Consider the following 16995-nt stretch of genomic DNA (forward strand, 5'->3'; position numbering starts at 1 on the left):
AGGTCACAATATTCTTCATAATGCTGTATGCTTTCAATACACCACGACATGTTTGTTATCATGATTCTCCTCTCGTGTGCGTCGACCTGATCACATTCTGTCATCAAAACTCCAGCAAAGGAATAAGATTTTTCAACAGAAATGCAGTTTTTCTAGTTTACATTTGTGAATCAATCACTCAAGAAGAAAAGATGACGTTACAGTTTGCAACATGTATTATGAAAAAAGAAAAGAAGATGGACAATAATCTACCTGCAGTCAGCAAAGAGGCTGGTGTCTAATTACAAGGGTTAAATCAGTGGTCTTGTGTTTGAGAGAAAATGATCAAAAAGGCCAATCAATATAAGAGAACAAAAACATGTTTTTATTGTAACAATGAAGGAGGAAGTAATTATTGCTCCTGAGCGTTTACGTGACTCACAAAAAGTCAGGGGTCGTAGGCCGTGGCGTGCAAAATAAACGTAAAACGTCGCCCCTTTTTTAGCGGCATATTCACAACTATTGTTACGTCTTGTTAAAACAAACAGTTGAAGATTAAACCATGACATTGCATGCTCCTTATTTTATAAACGGATGTATCACAAACCTTTTCTATATCTCTCAGTTTTGGCGAGTCGTGGAGGTACTTCCATTGTGGTCGTTATTGCTCTGACCAGTTTAAAGAATTTATATTTCAGGAAGTTTAAAAAAGAGCTTCATCCGAGTACAAAAAAAGCCACAATGACAACAAAACTTGCTTATGTATATTACAGTACAGTATTTTAATCTGTGAGTCAGCTTTATTTAAAAGTAGACTAGCGGAAGTTTCAGACGTATCCCGTGACATCATATCCGGCTGCCGTTGGCTTCTTAACAGCCTGGGCTCCGCGGGCGCTTGATTCGGTGCTACCGCTCGTGGTTCGAACTAACGTGTGCCCCCTGCTGGCAGGATTGTGTGTGTGGTTGTGGTAAGTCTGCGTGGTGGTTCGTACTCCCGTGCCTGAGATTCCTCCACCTACAGGGTACGGATACCCACCACCGAGCCGTCTCCCTTGAACGCCCTCCCGTTCCTCACAGCAGGACACGCAGAGCATCCCACCGCCCAGCATGGAGACCAGCGCAGAGGCCAGTCCGATATACAGGCACTCCCCCAGTTCAAATTTCAAACTAGAGGGAACATTGGGCTGGTAAAAGGTCTGGACCACCTCATGCGTGGTCCAAGATACGGGGATGAGAGCCAGGAAGCCGGCAAATAAAAACAACCCTCCACTGGTCCCGGCAACACGACTTTTCACCTCTGCGTTGCCTTGCAAGCAAAGCGTGCACTGCATCCCCAGCGAGGCAATGACTATGGCTAGGATGGAGAGCACCAGGGAGATGACCATGAGTGCACGGGACGCCTGCAGGTCAGCAGAAAGAGCCAGCATGGAGTTGTACGTCTCACACTGAAAAGCACCTGTGCTCTGGGACACGCACTCCATCCACAGGCCTCGCATGTTGGCCACTGCCGTGACAATGTTGGAGCCAATGTGCGCCGAAATCTGCCAGTACGGTAGGACTGTGGCGACCAGCGTGCCCAGCATTCCCAGCAAGCCGAGGAAGAAGCCCATCAACTCCAGAGCTACTGACGGCATTGTTACAACTGTAAGGAGAGAGAAAAGCATGTCACTTAGATCAGTTTCCCCACCCAGGTCACCACTTTGTCAACAATGAATTTCCAGTTAATAAGCTAAGTTTCCCACACTTGCCAACCAATGCGAATTACGCGTATTTACTCCAGGTTTTTGCCATTAGAGTATGTGTTTCTATATCTACGATGTCATTCATTGGTCCGTATGGAACACACTAGAATATCGCTAACGAAACATGGCAAATGCGGCGTTCAAGAATTTAATTTCTCTGACATTCTACGACTGAATATTATTGTCTCGGAGATGCAACTAGAATTAGCTAGAATTAGCAAACCCATTCAAGTTCATGTAAAATTGTAATGGTTTGAAGGTTTAATAAAGGAGGATAGAGCAACCAAAAGTGTTTTAATGTACATCTTTAGCCATGTCATGCGCCTTTAGCATACAGCCTTTAGCATACAGCCATGTCACGGCGAGTTAAAAGAAGCTAATAAAGAAGAGTGCTTAAAATCATTGATATTATTCAGTCAATAAGGAGTCAAATATTTTGGGATTATCAAGCCAGCTTTAGATAAATTAATGTAATTCACTAAGAATTGTGTTTTAGTATTACGTACTTACATGAATGACAAAGCTAACTTGCTTAAAGTGTGGCAGCATTATAGCTAAGCTATCTAATAATTTTGTAAACCAGTGTGATACAGTATGTACTTTTCATGATTAAACTGTCCTTATTTCTACTTAAAGTAATAGCTATAGCCTGTATACTATTATCAGTAACCTGAAAAAAACGAGATAGTTTGCATAAAGTTTAGCTAGCAAACTTAGCTAGCATAGAATCTGACCACAAAAAAACATTTTCTCAAACTTCATTTTGTTCTGTTTAATACATCGTATTTCCTCAATTCAGTTTAAACATTAAGGGATATGATTTTTACAAGTTCATATTCTTTAAATTAAAAAAAAAAAAGTGTTAGTGTTTTTATTATGAGAGCTAGTTGTTTAATCGTTAGCCTTCCAACTGGCTACATTTCAATTCTCTGACTGAAAAACATACGCAATGAGGAAAATATAAGCCAAAAATGACACGTATGAGGAGTTAATTATTTAGTCAGAGGCTCTGGCAGATGATTACCAATCATAGAGTCTATAATTAACCGTCTGGATCACTCAGCCTGTGATTTGGATTGCGGCTTTTGGTGGAATTGGAAAACCAGGGACAGAACATTTAAAGAAAGCTAAATCTGAGCTTGTATGAAATGTATAACGGCTGAATTTGTATTAAACCATCTTGAAAACTACAACCTTTTTTTTTTTTTTTTTTTTTTTTTTTACATTAACTGGACGTAGATGACTCGTTTTTCATCCCATGTCAAATTATTGGATGGACTTTCATTGGACATTTTCATTTGTTTATCGTAGACGACCACGTGCACTGAAATAAACACGTGTAAACGTGAAAAATATGAGATTAGCATAAGGATAGTTAACATCCAAAGTCCTTAAACATGATAAAGCAGACAAAACATAAACTCTTAGATGTAAAACACGATCCTTATCGATCGGCTCATAGTAAACCTTTGTGTGACCGGCTTGATGTTGACAAAAACAACAGGTTTACTTCATTAATACCAAATGGTAGATATAGAAGGTCAAACTTACATTATTATCTATGTATGACTGTGTTTTGTCCTTTAATGCAAAGTTTAGAAACATGTTATCTTGGTTAAAAATAATCAAAAGCAGACTTCCAGACATTGTATCTGGTAAACGTAGTCAAATCCTGGTTTATCTTCTAAACTTAGTAAAGGTTTTTCTCGTGAACTTAGTAAAGTGCTTTAAAATATCTTGATTTATATCCTGTTTTATGACATTTAGGCCAATTTGACTTCCTTTCTTGGGTCTTGACCATATGTGAGGTATTTAATCTGTACATAAATCCCTCACTCTACATTTTAAAGCTTTACCTGAGAGTGTTGCAGAAGACTGAAAAGCCAAGTGCTGGATTTGTAGATTTGACGCCTTCAGAAGCTGAAGTTGGAGGTAAACTGGAAGATGAAGTCACGACTCGGCTTTTCCCTGCAGAATGAGCTTCTCTGGGAGACAATTTGTTTCTCTGTCTCAGGTTTTCTTGCCGTACCGAACTCCGACTGCTTTCTAGACCTTGACACAGTCACAGCTGACTTTCTGCTGCTGCTGCTGCTGCTGAAGCACTCTAAACAGCACTTACTTCTGCTGTGGGGTATGACTACAGGAGCCAACAAATACTTTTAAAATGAAAGCTGAGGAATTATAGTCCTGTGAGTGCCGGGTTGGATCCTCGTGAAACGACAGTAAAACTACAGTTTTCTCACATCGTCTCCGACCTCTGACTTAGTTAGATGCTCTGTGGTCTGTTTAAGTGTGAGGTCACTGTCCCTCATCCAGACCTTCACCTGTTGTTCCACACACACACACACACACACACACACTCTGACAACTCTCTCTCACACATACACACACACACACACATATCATGTCAGACAAGTTAAACATTCTCTCCTGTTATTTTACCAAAACAGACCTTTGGTTGTTCGAAACAGCGCTCCACTAAACATTCAGGATATCATCCCACGAATGTTGAATTTTTAAATTTTATTTAATTTGGCAGAAACATCAAGTAATCTGAACAATAAGGGACATTACGCAGTGATATCAATGAGCACTTTGACCTAAATCCAGCCCATTTCTTCATCGTCAGCCGTAATTACAGCCAAAAAATCCACTTTGCATGTGCAGAAACAAAAAAACTACATCTCCCATAGTTCTTTGCTGTCGTCACGTTGGCAATAGCCAACAACAATCATGCTTTTTAAAGCCATTAAATATCAGTGAAGCAAGCAGGAGTTGGAATCACCAATATATATGTGAATAGAGTTGAATCTGTATCTTTGGATCAGGAAGATGCACTCATGATCAGGAAGTAGCAGCAACAGGAATAATAAGTCAATTTGATGTGGAGTATTCATGATATTATTCAAGATTGTAAGTAAATAGGCTGACAGAAGCCTGACATATATGAACAAGTAACAATTTCCTGTGACTCCCCCGTGTGATGAATGGTTTCATCCTGGCCAACCCTGCGAAAACGTTCCTGCTCCAGTCACTTCAGAATCAGTCCAGACTCCAAACATAAAGTGCCTCCAGTCTGTCGTGACAAACTGTTAAAGTGCTGCTTAATCAGCCTGACACCAAACTTGGCAGGTTGCTGCACATGATACTCAGTCAAAGGTTTACCGAGCTGTCAAACTGCAGAGTACTGGTGCAAAAAGCATCACGTCCTGACAAACTGGAGCGGGAAATAGTCGATTGTAATCTTGGTCTTGGTTTATTTAATGAATAAGCAAATTTTTTTTCAAATACAAAACACAAAAAGTTATCAATTCCCTACAAATTAGTTTTAGGGCATTATTTAAATGTAAACTAAGACGTAGGTATTAAGAAAGCTAGTTATTAATAATCCAACCGTATTAAATTCTGTTTAAATGTTGCACTTTTGCACATTAAGTTGCCTTGTGTATAAAAAGTGCTTTGCTGTATATATTACCTTGCCATTAAGTCGCCCTTATTTTCATACAAAGGCCTTTACCTTCACTCTGACACCTTTTATTGGTCATCCAGACAGAGCCGTTTCTGGCTATAGGCGCACTATGCAAATGCATGAGCTGCTGGAGGGTCCTTAATGAAACAAATGAATTAAAATGGTCATTTTTTTTTTTTAAACTAATGCTTAACAATAAATGTAAGATATAAGAATGAGATGACTTTATATATATATATATATATACATTTACAATATTTAATTTACAATTTCTTGTGTCACATTCTCCATCATCCCATTGTAACACATGAGATGTCAGTGAAAAGGTCACGATCTCTGCCTTGCCTTATTGAAGTATTAACTTATTAAAATAATAAGTAACATTAGCCCATCAGGAATAAGTTACTGTAGATTAAAAACCAGCGTCCACTACAAAAGATAAAAAATACAGGAGGACATTCCACGTACCCTATCAGTGCATCAGGTCAGGGATGCTGGGCCTTCCTGATTGGCTGATGTCAGTCAAATTGGTCACGTGAGCCATTAGGGTCTGTACCCATGTCAGTTGTTGTGCTCCATCCTTCAGTCCTAAAGGTTTCTGACCCTTTCCCGAGGTTCCTCACATGGCAGCAGCATCGTAACGGGATTAGCATTTAATCCAGCCACTTCCCTTCCAGAGCAGACCGAGAGGCCAACGTCCACACATCACAAACACTGAGCCATTATTACAAACCACAGAGGCCCATTTATCTGCACACGCTGCAGCCTGTGACCCTTTGTTACACAGCAGCACGCTACATCTGACCATCAAAGGAAGCTGTGGTTTAAATAAAACCATCTTTTATTTAAAAAGGCGAGCAGTCAAGATCACTGTCACATGTGTCAAACTCAAGGTACGTCAAGCAGATTTGGCCAATCAGATCATCCAATCCGGCCCCTGGCCATGGAGTAAAATTCACAATTAAAACATGGAGTTTAGTTTGCAATGTTTGTGTCACTTTCAGTGATCTGTAAGATGACATTTACATCACGAAATGATTGATCAAGGGACGATATTGTTCTTTCTTTGACTATATATTAAAACTCACTGAAATCAAACCTGAACTACAATGATTTGGACAGTTTTGGATAGCATATACCTTCATAGCATAGAAGTCTTGGTACAGATGCACATACATAGGCGTACATGCTAAATGCTGCTATAACAAAAGCTACATGATTGACTGGTGGGATTTAGGTCACATTAGCACCAGTTTTAGGCCAAACCCCCTGCTTTTAGTCATTGTGTCATTTACATTGTGCACTCATTAAATTAGGGAAATGGATTGTTTAAACAGTAGTGTCAATGAAAAACTATATTGAAAGTTGATTTAAAGTTATGCCAAAGTTAAAAAAAAAAAAAAAGAAAAATGTATATACATAAGATAAACAGACAAGAGGTCAAGTATTAACTGTAAAACAATATTCTTAATTTAAATTGTCATGCACAAGTTTGCATTTTGTAAAAAGACCAGTGTGCTTTTATCCACTAAATAAATAAAATAAACGACCGATGCTGATATCAACATGTGTTTGCTGACCTCTAGTGGCCAAACATTAAACCTGCAGTGTTCAATAGTAAAGAAAAATGCGATTTTAACAATGTTTTGAATTGATTACTATTGATAAACTATAACATTTCTTTATAAATATCATCATTATTACAGATTACATTTTTTTTATTTATCAATTATGAACAAAAAACTCTCCTCAGTCATACATTTTTATTTTTATTTTTAATTTGTATTTATTTAGGTCATACGTAGGATGCGTTTAATACATCACATTTAGCGTATGTATACATATAACAAAATCGTGATTTTAATAACAAACAAATAAATACATTTTGATGAATAAATAAATTGGTAAGCCAGCTATTCTCACGAGACTTTGAACGCGATTGCGGTCGGTCACCGTTGCTATGGAGACAAAGTCCAAGCACGCATCGTTTCATTTGGAGGAGAGTTCACGTGTTTTGGGTTTATTTTCCGACAAATGAGGACACACAGTCGTCTGTAGCCTTTTCTACAGCCACAGACGGTCGGGAACAGGTCAGTAAAAGGACGGCAACGGACCTTTTATGTGACTTTAGCTGGAATTTAGATCAAATAAGCTACAGTTAACCTTCACGTGGGGCTTTGTGGCCTGTGAGGAAATCACTTTTTAAACCTTCTGCTTTTGAATTTAAATGCTGGATTTCCAATACACTATCATTATTATTATTGTTTTTATAATACAGAGCAAGTAATAATCATTCTGATGTGGATTTAAGCTAAACTTGAGTCTGTTAGAGCAGGTGTTTTCAACCTTTGGGTCAGGACCCCATTTGAGTTCGCGAGACACTTAGAGGGGGTCGTCAGATGATTTCAAGACACTAGGAATATCTTTTGAACAATTTGAGCCCATTCTTTTGCTTATTTTAACCCTTTTTCTGCAACTGCACTGAACTTGCACTATTTTAACCTTTTTTTTTGCCATTTTTTTGCTACATTTAATGCATTTTTGCTACATAATTCCCATTCCTGCTACTTCTTCGTCAAATTTCAATGCCTTTTCCAGGGATGTCGAAGCGTAGGCAGCGGACTACTCTTTTTCTGGCCGCCTACTACTCTTAAACATGTTCATAAATGATTTGTTATTCCTTTAGCAGTGAAAGAATATCTGTAATATCAAGTGAATATCTGTAAAAGTCGTGTTTTTTTTTTTTTTTTTTTTTTTTTAGAGCCGTCTACTAGCGTAGCATCTCTTCTTCACTGTGCAGAATAGCTGCATCCCAACCGATCACTGGGTTACCAGCGCCCTCTGTTGGTCCAAACTAATAACTGGCGGCTGTAACTGAAGGAAAACGATCATTCTTTCTAAACATTTCCCTGATAATATAATAAATCTTAACATTCACAACATTACTGAATTCAACTAAATTAAATAAACATTATCTTTAATAATGATTCAACAAAGAAAAGAGTCGCTGGTAAGAATAATTCACAGACCAAATTTGAAAAAAGTAGATTTTGAAGGTTTTTTTTTTTTTTTTAAATTCATGATCAATATCATTATGAATCATGAATTAAAAGTCCTTCATCCAGGGCACTGGGTTACGAAAATCACAAATGTAAGATATATTATGAATATTAATGTGCATTGATACACTTAATATATTACCAAAACCATCTACAAGTAAACCACACAAAAATGATGTTAATCGTGCAGATACTTTATGTTACAGTGCCAGACAGTATTCTACAGAGGATTATTAAGAGACCAAGCACCCATACTACTGGTATACTATGAGTATTAACTGGAAAGAGGAAAACTGATAATGATGTTCAATTCTTTGTCATCATTATCATGGATACCAGATTTCAACTTGTAAATGCATCATGTTTACAAAAACTGGGTGAGAAAATACATCGTGCTAAGAAAAGTGCTACAAAATAGCCAGAGGACAAGCCACAATTACACTAACATAATGCACCAAAAGCCACCATATAGCATAATTTTTGCTAAAAATTAGCGCGCAGCCACGGCAACACGCCTCAAATTTTAGCCTTCTACTTTAAAGTCTACTTCTTATTTTATTCGAGACATCTCTGCTTTTCTGCATATTTGTTCTAATTTCAACACATTTTTGGCATTTATAAACCAGATAATTGCCAATATTTGTCAAAGTGCATATTTGGCTCTTGCTGGAGGTTTACGCTCCCTGACTGCTCTTGTTTTGTGTACTTTTCTTGTTGGTTTTTTGTGTTCTTTTTGTCATTTTGTATGTTTAGGGTGTTATTTTATCTATTTTGCGTGTGTGTGTGTTTTGGGAGCTGCACAAAATAAGACAGAGGGCAGCATTTAGCCTGCAAACCACCAGCCACAATAAAGTATCCATAGTATTAGAATTAAACTATAAACTATTATTTGATGCAACATAATACATCAGTTTGAGAGGTCACTGGATGGGTTAGTTTAAGACTGACTGACTAATGAAAGCATTGTGGATGCTGGACATCAGAAGACACTGACAGACTGAAGCTCAAAGTGAATGTTTCTCTATTTCTCTGTGTCGTGGTAGAAAAAGAAGAGAAGGGACGATGCCTAAGAAGAAGGAGAAAGGTGCGGGGAAGTCTGAGGAGGAGCGTCTGCTGAGAGCTCAGGTGGAGCAGGAGGTGAAACGTGCGAGAGAGGAGACGCTCGCACAGTTCCTGAAGGTCAGTCAGAGTCCTGAGATCCAACACGTCACCTCTATCAGTCACAGCTTAGTCGACCAAGTACAGCAAAAGGTTCTGCTTCATGTGTTAGTCTGAGTTAGAGCTGGGCAAAAAAGCAATTTATTGGATTTATCGAATTTGAAGATGAAAACAATTTTTATTTTGCAAATTTGAGTTTTAAAAAAAAAAAAAAACTTTTTTTTTTCCACCACAGTTTTTTCGCGTTCCGTCCTTGTGGGTTACCGTAGCGCGATGTGAGCCAGCCCCCTCTTTGTTTACACTTGAGTAGGCTATATGTGTGTGTGTGCCACAGGCATGTTTAATGTTTTATTCGCACTATGCTGAGATGCTCAGGGAGGAGTTTATAATTTTTTTAATTGTAATGTTACATGTTATAGAATATGTAGTTATTTGATTTCTTAATCAGAAAATTTAAGCTACTGTGAAGTTGCTGTTGCACTTTTGCCTAAACCTGGGTTAAAGCTTGAAATTGTTGAATGACGGAACCTCGTTTATTTTTTATTTTGGAATTGAACAATCACAGCAGGAAAGTTGTACTTTTGACAATATACCTGATGTCTTCAGTCATTTTTAAGTGCATTGAAAAAAAATAATAATCGAAAAAATCAAATCGAAACTCGATTTTTTTTTTTTTTAGGCAAAATCGCTCAGCCCTAGTCTGAGTGTTTGCTGATGTTCTCTCTGTGTGTGTGTGTGTCTCAGAACAAGGTGCAGGCGGAGCAGAGGAACAGCACCGTCAACCGACAGAAGCTCAACGACAGCTGGAGAGAAATCCTGCGTCAGTGCCGTGAGGCGGAGCTACGCACAGAGCTGGTGGAGCTCCAGCATGGATCAGCGAGACAGCTGGATGAGCTGAACAGTGTGATGGAGGTGCAGGGTTGTCCTCCTTACGCCCGATGACGCTCCCAGCAGCATCGTGTGGTCACACCTCAGTGTGTGTGTGTGTGTGTGTGTTGCAGAACCTGGTGCAGGAGGTGGAGCAGTCGGAGCGTAAGACGGAACAGATGCAGCGAGCTCACCAGCAGCACATGGAGAGTTTCTGGGGGCAGCAGAACCTGCAGCTGGTCAAACTGCAGCAGCTCTGGCTCCACTTCCTGAGGGACAGAAACTCAACGCTCACTGCAGAGAGGTCAGTTTGAACCCAGCATATCACACATTTTATTGCACTGATATGGATCTTTGTCGTTAAAAGCTACTGATTTTGAACTGAGTTCTGTAGAAAGTCACGTAAAGACTATTTATGGCACCTTTGTCAAACTCATGGCCCGGGGGCCAAATCCGGCCCTTTGGAGCATTGATTTCGGCCCGTAGGAGAAAGTAAAAATGACACAGAAAACATGAATCATCGTGTAAATTAAACGCAACAATATTTTCAGGGGCTCACAGTTTTCTCAGTGCTTACAAAATTCTTACAAAATCCTCAATTTTATTGCAAATTATTACATCACATTCCCCTTAATCAAACAGAATTTGGTCACAAAATTTAGGACATTTAAAGTGAAGATCTTGTTGGGACTGATATGTCACTTATTGCTTGGATATTGTCAGTTTCTTACATATTTTGTATTTTATGTATACGTACAATAGAAGTGCAAACGCACAATAATGTTGAAATAAACAAAATCTGGGGCTCATTTGAGATAAACTGCCGCTGAACTAAAATAAGTTTGACACCCCTGATTTATGGTCACTGTAGTGTAGTTAAATTGTGACAGGAAATCATTTAATGTTTAAAATCTGCTTTAACACTTGAGAATCAAGCGTGTAATGTTGCCATTTGCTGTGACGTTTACAGTTATTCTATCTGTCCAGGAAACACGTGCTGGACGAGTCCCAGCGTCTCAGAGGCAAACTGGACGACCTGAAGCTGTCGGCGGAGCAGCGTGACGAGGACGAGATGGACGAGCTCCACCGACTGAACGTAGAAATGCTGCAGTCGTACGAGAGCACCCAGCAGGTGAGGGAACCATCGTCTGTCCCGTCTCCAACCTTGTCTCACTGTCCACGCCTGTCCTGTGTGTGGACAGATGAGTGTTTGGGGGAAAGGACTAGACGGCACAGACAAACACCTGAACGATCTGGGCGCAGAAGAAGAAGAAGAAGAAAGGAAGAACAATTTGTTGGCAAAAAAAGAAAAGCTGAAGAAAACAATGGAAATACTGGAGCGACAGAAGGTCAGTGATGGGGGACGTTAGAGCTTTTATTACAGCAAGTAACTATCTAGATTTCATACATGTTGTTACATATTGTAACACTTTATTACACCTTGTTACTTCCCTGTTGTCTGTTACTGTTTGTACTTGTGGACAGGGTTGGGGACAATTACATTTTTCAATTACAATTCTGTTCTCAATTACTAAAGTTAAATTAGAATTCATCACTGTTACTGAGCCTGAAATAAATAACCTAATAAAAGTTAACCTTCGTCTTTCTGTTAGCATCTCTTATGATAACGGGTACTAAATCAGCTGTAAAATACACTAAAAACAAATGTCTATCATCTAATTTATTCCCTATCTATTTGTTTCCTTGTCAGGCTTCTTAATCAGTGAAAATATAGATTTTAATATTTTTGGTGTGGGCATCTGAGCCTTTTTTGTGTCTGTATGCCCCTCGATTTACATGTTTTTCAAATGGTAAAATGTGAGAAAATTTGACATGAAACATATTTTAATAATAGTTAACTACCTTACATATGTGTAGAACATAGAACTGTAACATGGTTCCACAGTTTAGCATTAAAATATAATTTACAATTTTCATAGAATTTTCAAGTCAATTATACAAACTCAATTACGGTACAGTTTAATTACGATTACGACAGCATCAAGTTTTTGAAAATTACAATGACAACTATAATTACATCATAATTGTAATTAATTATCAATTACAATTATAATTGACCCCAACCCTGCTTGTGCCACATCCTGCTCTACATACTGTTTAATTTGCCCCCAGGGACAAATAAAGTTTTATTTTTTTAATTGAATTGAATGAAAGGACACGGTGACATTACAAAAACAGACTAGGCGTGTCACCACCTTGGTTGGCAGGTGTCTTTATTTTTCACATACAGTATTGATCTGTTGGTTTAATGGTACATTGGGTATATTTCAGTCTTGCAATTCCTATAGGTTGTGGGTTCAAGTCCCAGTGGGATCTTTTTTAGTTGGGGTTTTGTTATAGCTCAAGTACCTTATTTAGTTTATGGTTAATGTATTCTCTGCCTGTGTCTGTAGCTTTAGAATCCCCGTTTGGATCCACACACCCTGTGTTGTCAGTATGTATGGACTAAGACAGAGGTCTTCAACCTTTTTTGGATCGTGACCCCCTCACAAAGACCCCAAAGACTTTTTTCTTTTTTTATAATTAGTTTCTGATCTAATCTGTTATACTGTGTAACAAACACATACTAGCCAGGATTAGTGCACAAAGTGACTAATATTTTTCTATACTAGTATATTTCATTAATTCATTTATTTTTCATCTTTTTTTCTTTTTTTGCTCTTTAAAATGCATTTTATTTGAACTAGATTTAAGTATAGAAAAAAGTTTTTTTAAGATTGTGTGTTGTGTATTAATTTGAAAAAGAATAATAATTAAATATTTTACAATGTATTTTTAATCAGTAATTATTTATTTTTTTTTTTATCAATTACTAGACATTTCAGGCGACCCCATTTAAATTTCAAGTGACTCCATATGGGGTCACGACCCCAAGGTTGAAAAACATTGGACTCAACTGTTCCTGTCTGAACACCAGAGTCTTCCTCTAATAAACTTCTTCACTAACCTCTGATAAATAATGTATTTATTGCATTAATAATAGAAACTAATTCACAACAGGCCAACTGCTACTTGTGCTTTAGAACAGTGGTTCTCAACTGGTGGGTCGGGACCCAAAAGTGGGTCGCGGACCTGTACTGGGTGGGTCACGGACAGCTGGTCAAAAATAAATAAATGCTTAATGTCTCTCATGTTATTTTATTTTGAAAGAAACTTTTCTTTTGACAGACATGCTGTGAAATGCATGTTGCACAGGAAAATATCTAGATTTATGTTTAAAAAAAGATTATATGTGTGTGTTTTCAACAGCTATTTTTGAAAAACAAAAGTTTTACGGTTGAATTCTAAAAACAAAAAAAAAAGTGAGTCGTGATTTAATGTTCGTGGCAAAATGTGGGTCCCAGGGTGAGACCAGATGAGAACCTCTGCTTTAGAATATGGATAATAAGTCAGATATTTGACTTCTAAATGTCAATTCACGGGTTGATTCAAGTTCAGTACTTCTCGACGTATCAGGTCCTTGCTCAGCGGCTGAAGGGGAACCAGGGTTCAGCGATGAAGGACATGAGTGAAGAGGACCTGACGTCGTCCATCAGTGAGGTGAAAGTCAAGCATCAGCAGCTACAGGCTCACCTCAGGCACAGCCGCAAATCAGCGAAGGAGGAGCTGACGAGGATCTGCGTGCGTGGACACCAAGCCTCCAAACGGCTGCAGGTGGTGATCGATAAGGTGAATCGGCGCTCTGTGACACGCTGGGCAACATGGGACCACATGCTGTGGTTAACATGGGACTCTTCATTTTTAGGAGGAGAAGATACTGCGCGTGGCGGAGATGTGTAAGAAACTGGAGAGCCAACATGAGAGTTTACTGTCGTCCTTGTCACTGTCTCCTTCCTCAGAGGAATACCAGCAGCTAAGAAGCTCATTGGCTCTGGTAAGTAGCCGTACAGACGAATAACTTTAAGATAAAGGATTGAAACAATTTTTTCAGTTTTTATCCTCAAACTATAAATCAATTCAACCTATAGTTTTTTTTTTTTTTTTGAGAGAGAGAGAAAGATCAAGTATTAGTAGATGCTGAAAAACACTGGAGAAAAGATTTGCTAGAATACGCTGTTTTAACTTTTAAAGACACAGAAACAATTTTACATGCTTTTATCTCTTCTCGTTTAGATTACTGTAACAACCTTTTTACCTGCATGATTCAAAATTCCATAAATTGCAAATTGTCCAGAACTCAGCTGAAAGGCTTTTAACCAGTTTTTACACTGGCTCCCAGTATGTTTTAGGATTGATTTTAAGATTTTATTGATTACTTTTAAGGCCCTAAATGGCCTTGCCCCAACTGACCTCGCAGAGCTTTTATTATTATTATTATTATTATTATTTTATTACCGTATACACCAGCCCCAGGCCCCAACACTCTGTAATGATCTGCCCGAAGAGATCAGATCTGCTGACTCTGTGACAATATTCAAATCACTTCTTAAAACATATTCTTATCAGAGAGCCTTCCCTGATTTTAAGTCACTTCTAACTTGTTTCTGTTTTTTAAACTATTTTAATCTCTGACCAAGTCTATATATTTTATTTTCTAATGTATAGGTGCCTTTGGAAAGCATGTGTTTTGAAAAGTGCTATATAAATAAATAAAGTATATTATTATTATTATTTTATTATTATTATTATAGATCTTTGGGGCCTATGCTACAAATGTAGACTGGATTAATCTCCGTTAGCTGGCTTCAACTAACCAATCACCTATGATCACAACACGCTAATTGAAGCCAAGTGATTACAGCCTTGCTACGTGCGCGTGCACATAAAAGGGGTGGAGATTGCAGCGTCTGACCAATGAATGGAGAGAACAGGCAGAGCGAGCATCTTTACAATTAATGGATCAACAGCCTATGATCTTAAACAAATACAATGAATATAAATCCATGATGACAGTGAAGAGCAACAGTGAAGTAGTGCAGCGCACAGCAGGAGGCGGAGCTTTTATACTCGCTCAGATCGGATCTACTTCATATCTTGGTAACGACCTGGTTGCTGAAGTTTAAAATGATGAATAATTAGAATCCATAATTCAGACCAAAGACAACCCTGTTGTTAGAGGAAAGGCAGGAAGCTGCTGGCATTGTGAATGCGTAAAAGCGCGAGATTATTTATTATATTAATCCATCAGATGATAAACAGACAGCGCTCTGCAGTTAAACTTTATTACAGCTTGCACGTGTCTCTATTCAAGTAGACGTCACACACTGGGATGAGAGCACATTGTTTAACTGTAGTATGTCCCTGCTGAGGCGGTCAGCATATTAATTAATGAATCAACTAATGAATGATTTCACTCGTCCGCGCATACGATCGAGGCACAGGCTTCATCAGCTGACTGTAAACCAGACCATCAGATATAAATCTATATATTTCCTAAAGGCTGTCATCAGTAAATGAAAGGATTGCATCTGTCCATTAATAATCTTCTTTCCTAAACGCAGCTGTCAGATCACCAACCGGGTCGTTTTCTCAGAGATTTGATTGGTCAGGAGGCGGGGCTTTAGGACTCGCTAACATCTAAGCCAGAGCAAAACCTGGTCGCGACCAGGCTAGCCTTTCAGCATTAATTGCCATAGTGATTAAGCTCCAACGAGCTTTGTAGTCCAGCACACACTGATTAAATCTCGGAAGTTAGCGCTATAAGAGGTCATCTATATTCGTAGCTAGGGCTAGGGGCTCAAAAAAGGACACACCAAATGTGTTTTCTACCTTTTCTCCTTTCGAGGCATCCCTGGATAATGAAATATAATTGATGAACTCCGATCTGATGCACATAAAACACACACAGCAACATTTCATACCTTTTCAACACGTATACTGCATAGCCACAAATTCCCTTTATTATTCATGGTGCTAATAAAGTTAAAAACATTTAATGATATGGAAGTCATGTTATTTATTCAGTTGATTATCCACTTTGAGCAAGACATCAATGTTATAAAAGTTATTCATGGTTATTATATTTATTTTGTGTTTATTTACACAAATGTCATCATCAAGTACTGATTAATTAAATGAGAGGTTGAAAAAAATCACTTCAATTCAATCAATTCTTCAAATTTCTATTGTTTATGTGAACATGCATGTACAGACATTGCATAGTTTTAGTGAATTAACAGCCTTTAGCTCGTTGTGTCGACAAACAGGAAAAACTCTTTCACAGTAAAATGATAAATCTCTTTAATGCACTTTGTAACACAAGAAAATGTGCTGTGAAAACTGTCCGCATACACTATATAATGTATATCAGGCAATGTATCCTCCTAGCTATTCGATTGATCATCAATTATTTATATTATACTGTATGAGGTGATTACTGTCTGAAGTTGACATGTCTGCTCTCTGCAGGATTCAGAACAGCTTGAGAAGTTGCAGCCGCTTATGTTGCGTCTCGGCACTTCTCAGCTGCTGGTGAAGATGATGAAGAAAGAAAAAATCAACCTGCGTAGAGAGAACGAAGAGATGCAGCTTCTGTGGAGTCAAATCAATCAACAAAACTCCCTCGGTGGACAAGACAGTCCGCTCGTCACGTCCAGAGCTCCGACCAGCAATAACCAAAGAACTGGTAGGAAGCCCTATCCCAGTGGTGCTGTGTAGTTAGCACATACCAATCCATTGTTTGGACTATTTATTTACATGAGGAAATGTTTTCAAGAAAATAAAAGAAGTTAAGATCACAGGTCTAGAGTCTTTTTGGAAA

The 16995-nt window shown here is 38.3% G+C and overlaps 2 protein-coding genes across 3 annotated transcripts; one reads left to right on the plus strand and one right to left on the minus strand.

Moving 5' to 3' along the window:
• Window positions 1–343: 343 nt before the first annotated feature.
• Window positions 344–5776, minus strand: cldn2 (claudin 2). 2 transcript variants are annotated; one of them, XM_028466865.1, is made up of 2 exons: window positions 5659–5776; window positions 344–1621 (listed from the first exon to the last, which is right to left on the minus strand). In XM_028466865.1, the coding sequence occupies exon 2, from the start codon at window positions 1611–1613 to the stop codon at window positions 807–809; it is 807 nt and encodes a 268-aa protein (XP_028322666.1). In that variant the 5' UTR covers window positions 1614–1621; window positions 5659–5776; the 3' UTR covers window positions 344–806. The 2 variants fall into 2 exon arrangements, with proteins under 2 accessions (XP_028322666.1, XP_028322665.1); XM_028466864.1 differs by lacking the exon at window positions 5659–5776 and adding an exon at window positions 3578–4065.
• Window positions 5777–7144: 1368 nt separating this feature from the next.
• On the plus strand, window positions 7145–16892 carry LOC114476048 (dynein regulatory complex subunit 2-like). Its single transcript, XM_028467293.1, has 9 exons — window positions 7145–7280; window positions 9293–9428; window positions 10152–10319; window positions 10409–10578; window positions 11262–11406; window positions 11477–11623; window positions 13752–13964; window positions 14041–14169; window positions 16644–16892. Exons 2-9 carry the CDS (start codon window positions 9312–9314, stop codon window positions 16890–16892), a joined length of 1338 nt encoding a protein of 445 aa, XP_028323094.1. The 5' UTR covers window positions 7145–7280; window positions 9293–9311.
• Window positions 16893–16995: the final 103 nt, after the last annotated feature.

Source organism: Gouania willdenowi, chromosome 14, assembly GCF_900634775.1.
Source record: "Gouania willdenowi chromosome 14, fGouWil2.1, whole genome shotgun sequence".
NCBI lineage: Eukaryota > Metazoa > Chordata > Actinopteri > Blenniiformes > Gobiesocidae > Gouania > Gouania willdenowi.

Bases quoted from the DNA above. Each gene is read 5' to 3' on its own strand.
- cldn2 (XM_028466865.1), bottom strand. From the start codon at position 1,613: ATGCCGTCAGTAGCTCTGGAGTTGATGGGCTTCTTCCTCGGCTTGCTG.
- LOC114476048 (XM_028467293.1), top strand. From the start codon at position 9,312: ATGCCTAAGAAGAAGGAGAAAGGTGCGGGGAAGTCTGAGGAGGAGCGT. The intron at 10,320-10,408 runs GTGCAGGGTTGT...TGTGTGTTGCAG, and splicing joins AGCTGAACAGTGTGATGGAG to AACCTGGTGCAGGAGGTGGA. The intron at 14,170-16,643 runs GTAAGTAGCCGT...TGCTCTCTGCAG, and splicing joins TAAGAAGCTCATTGGCTCTG to GATTCAGAACAGCTTGAGAA.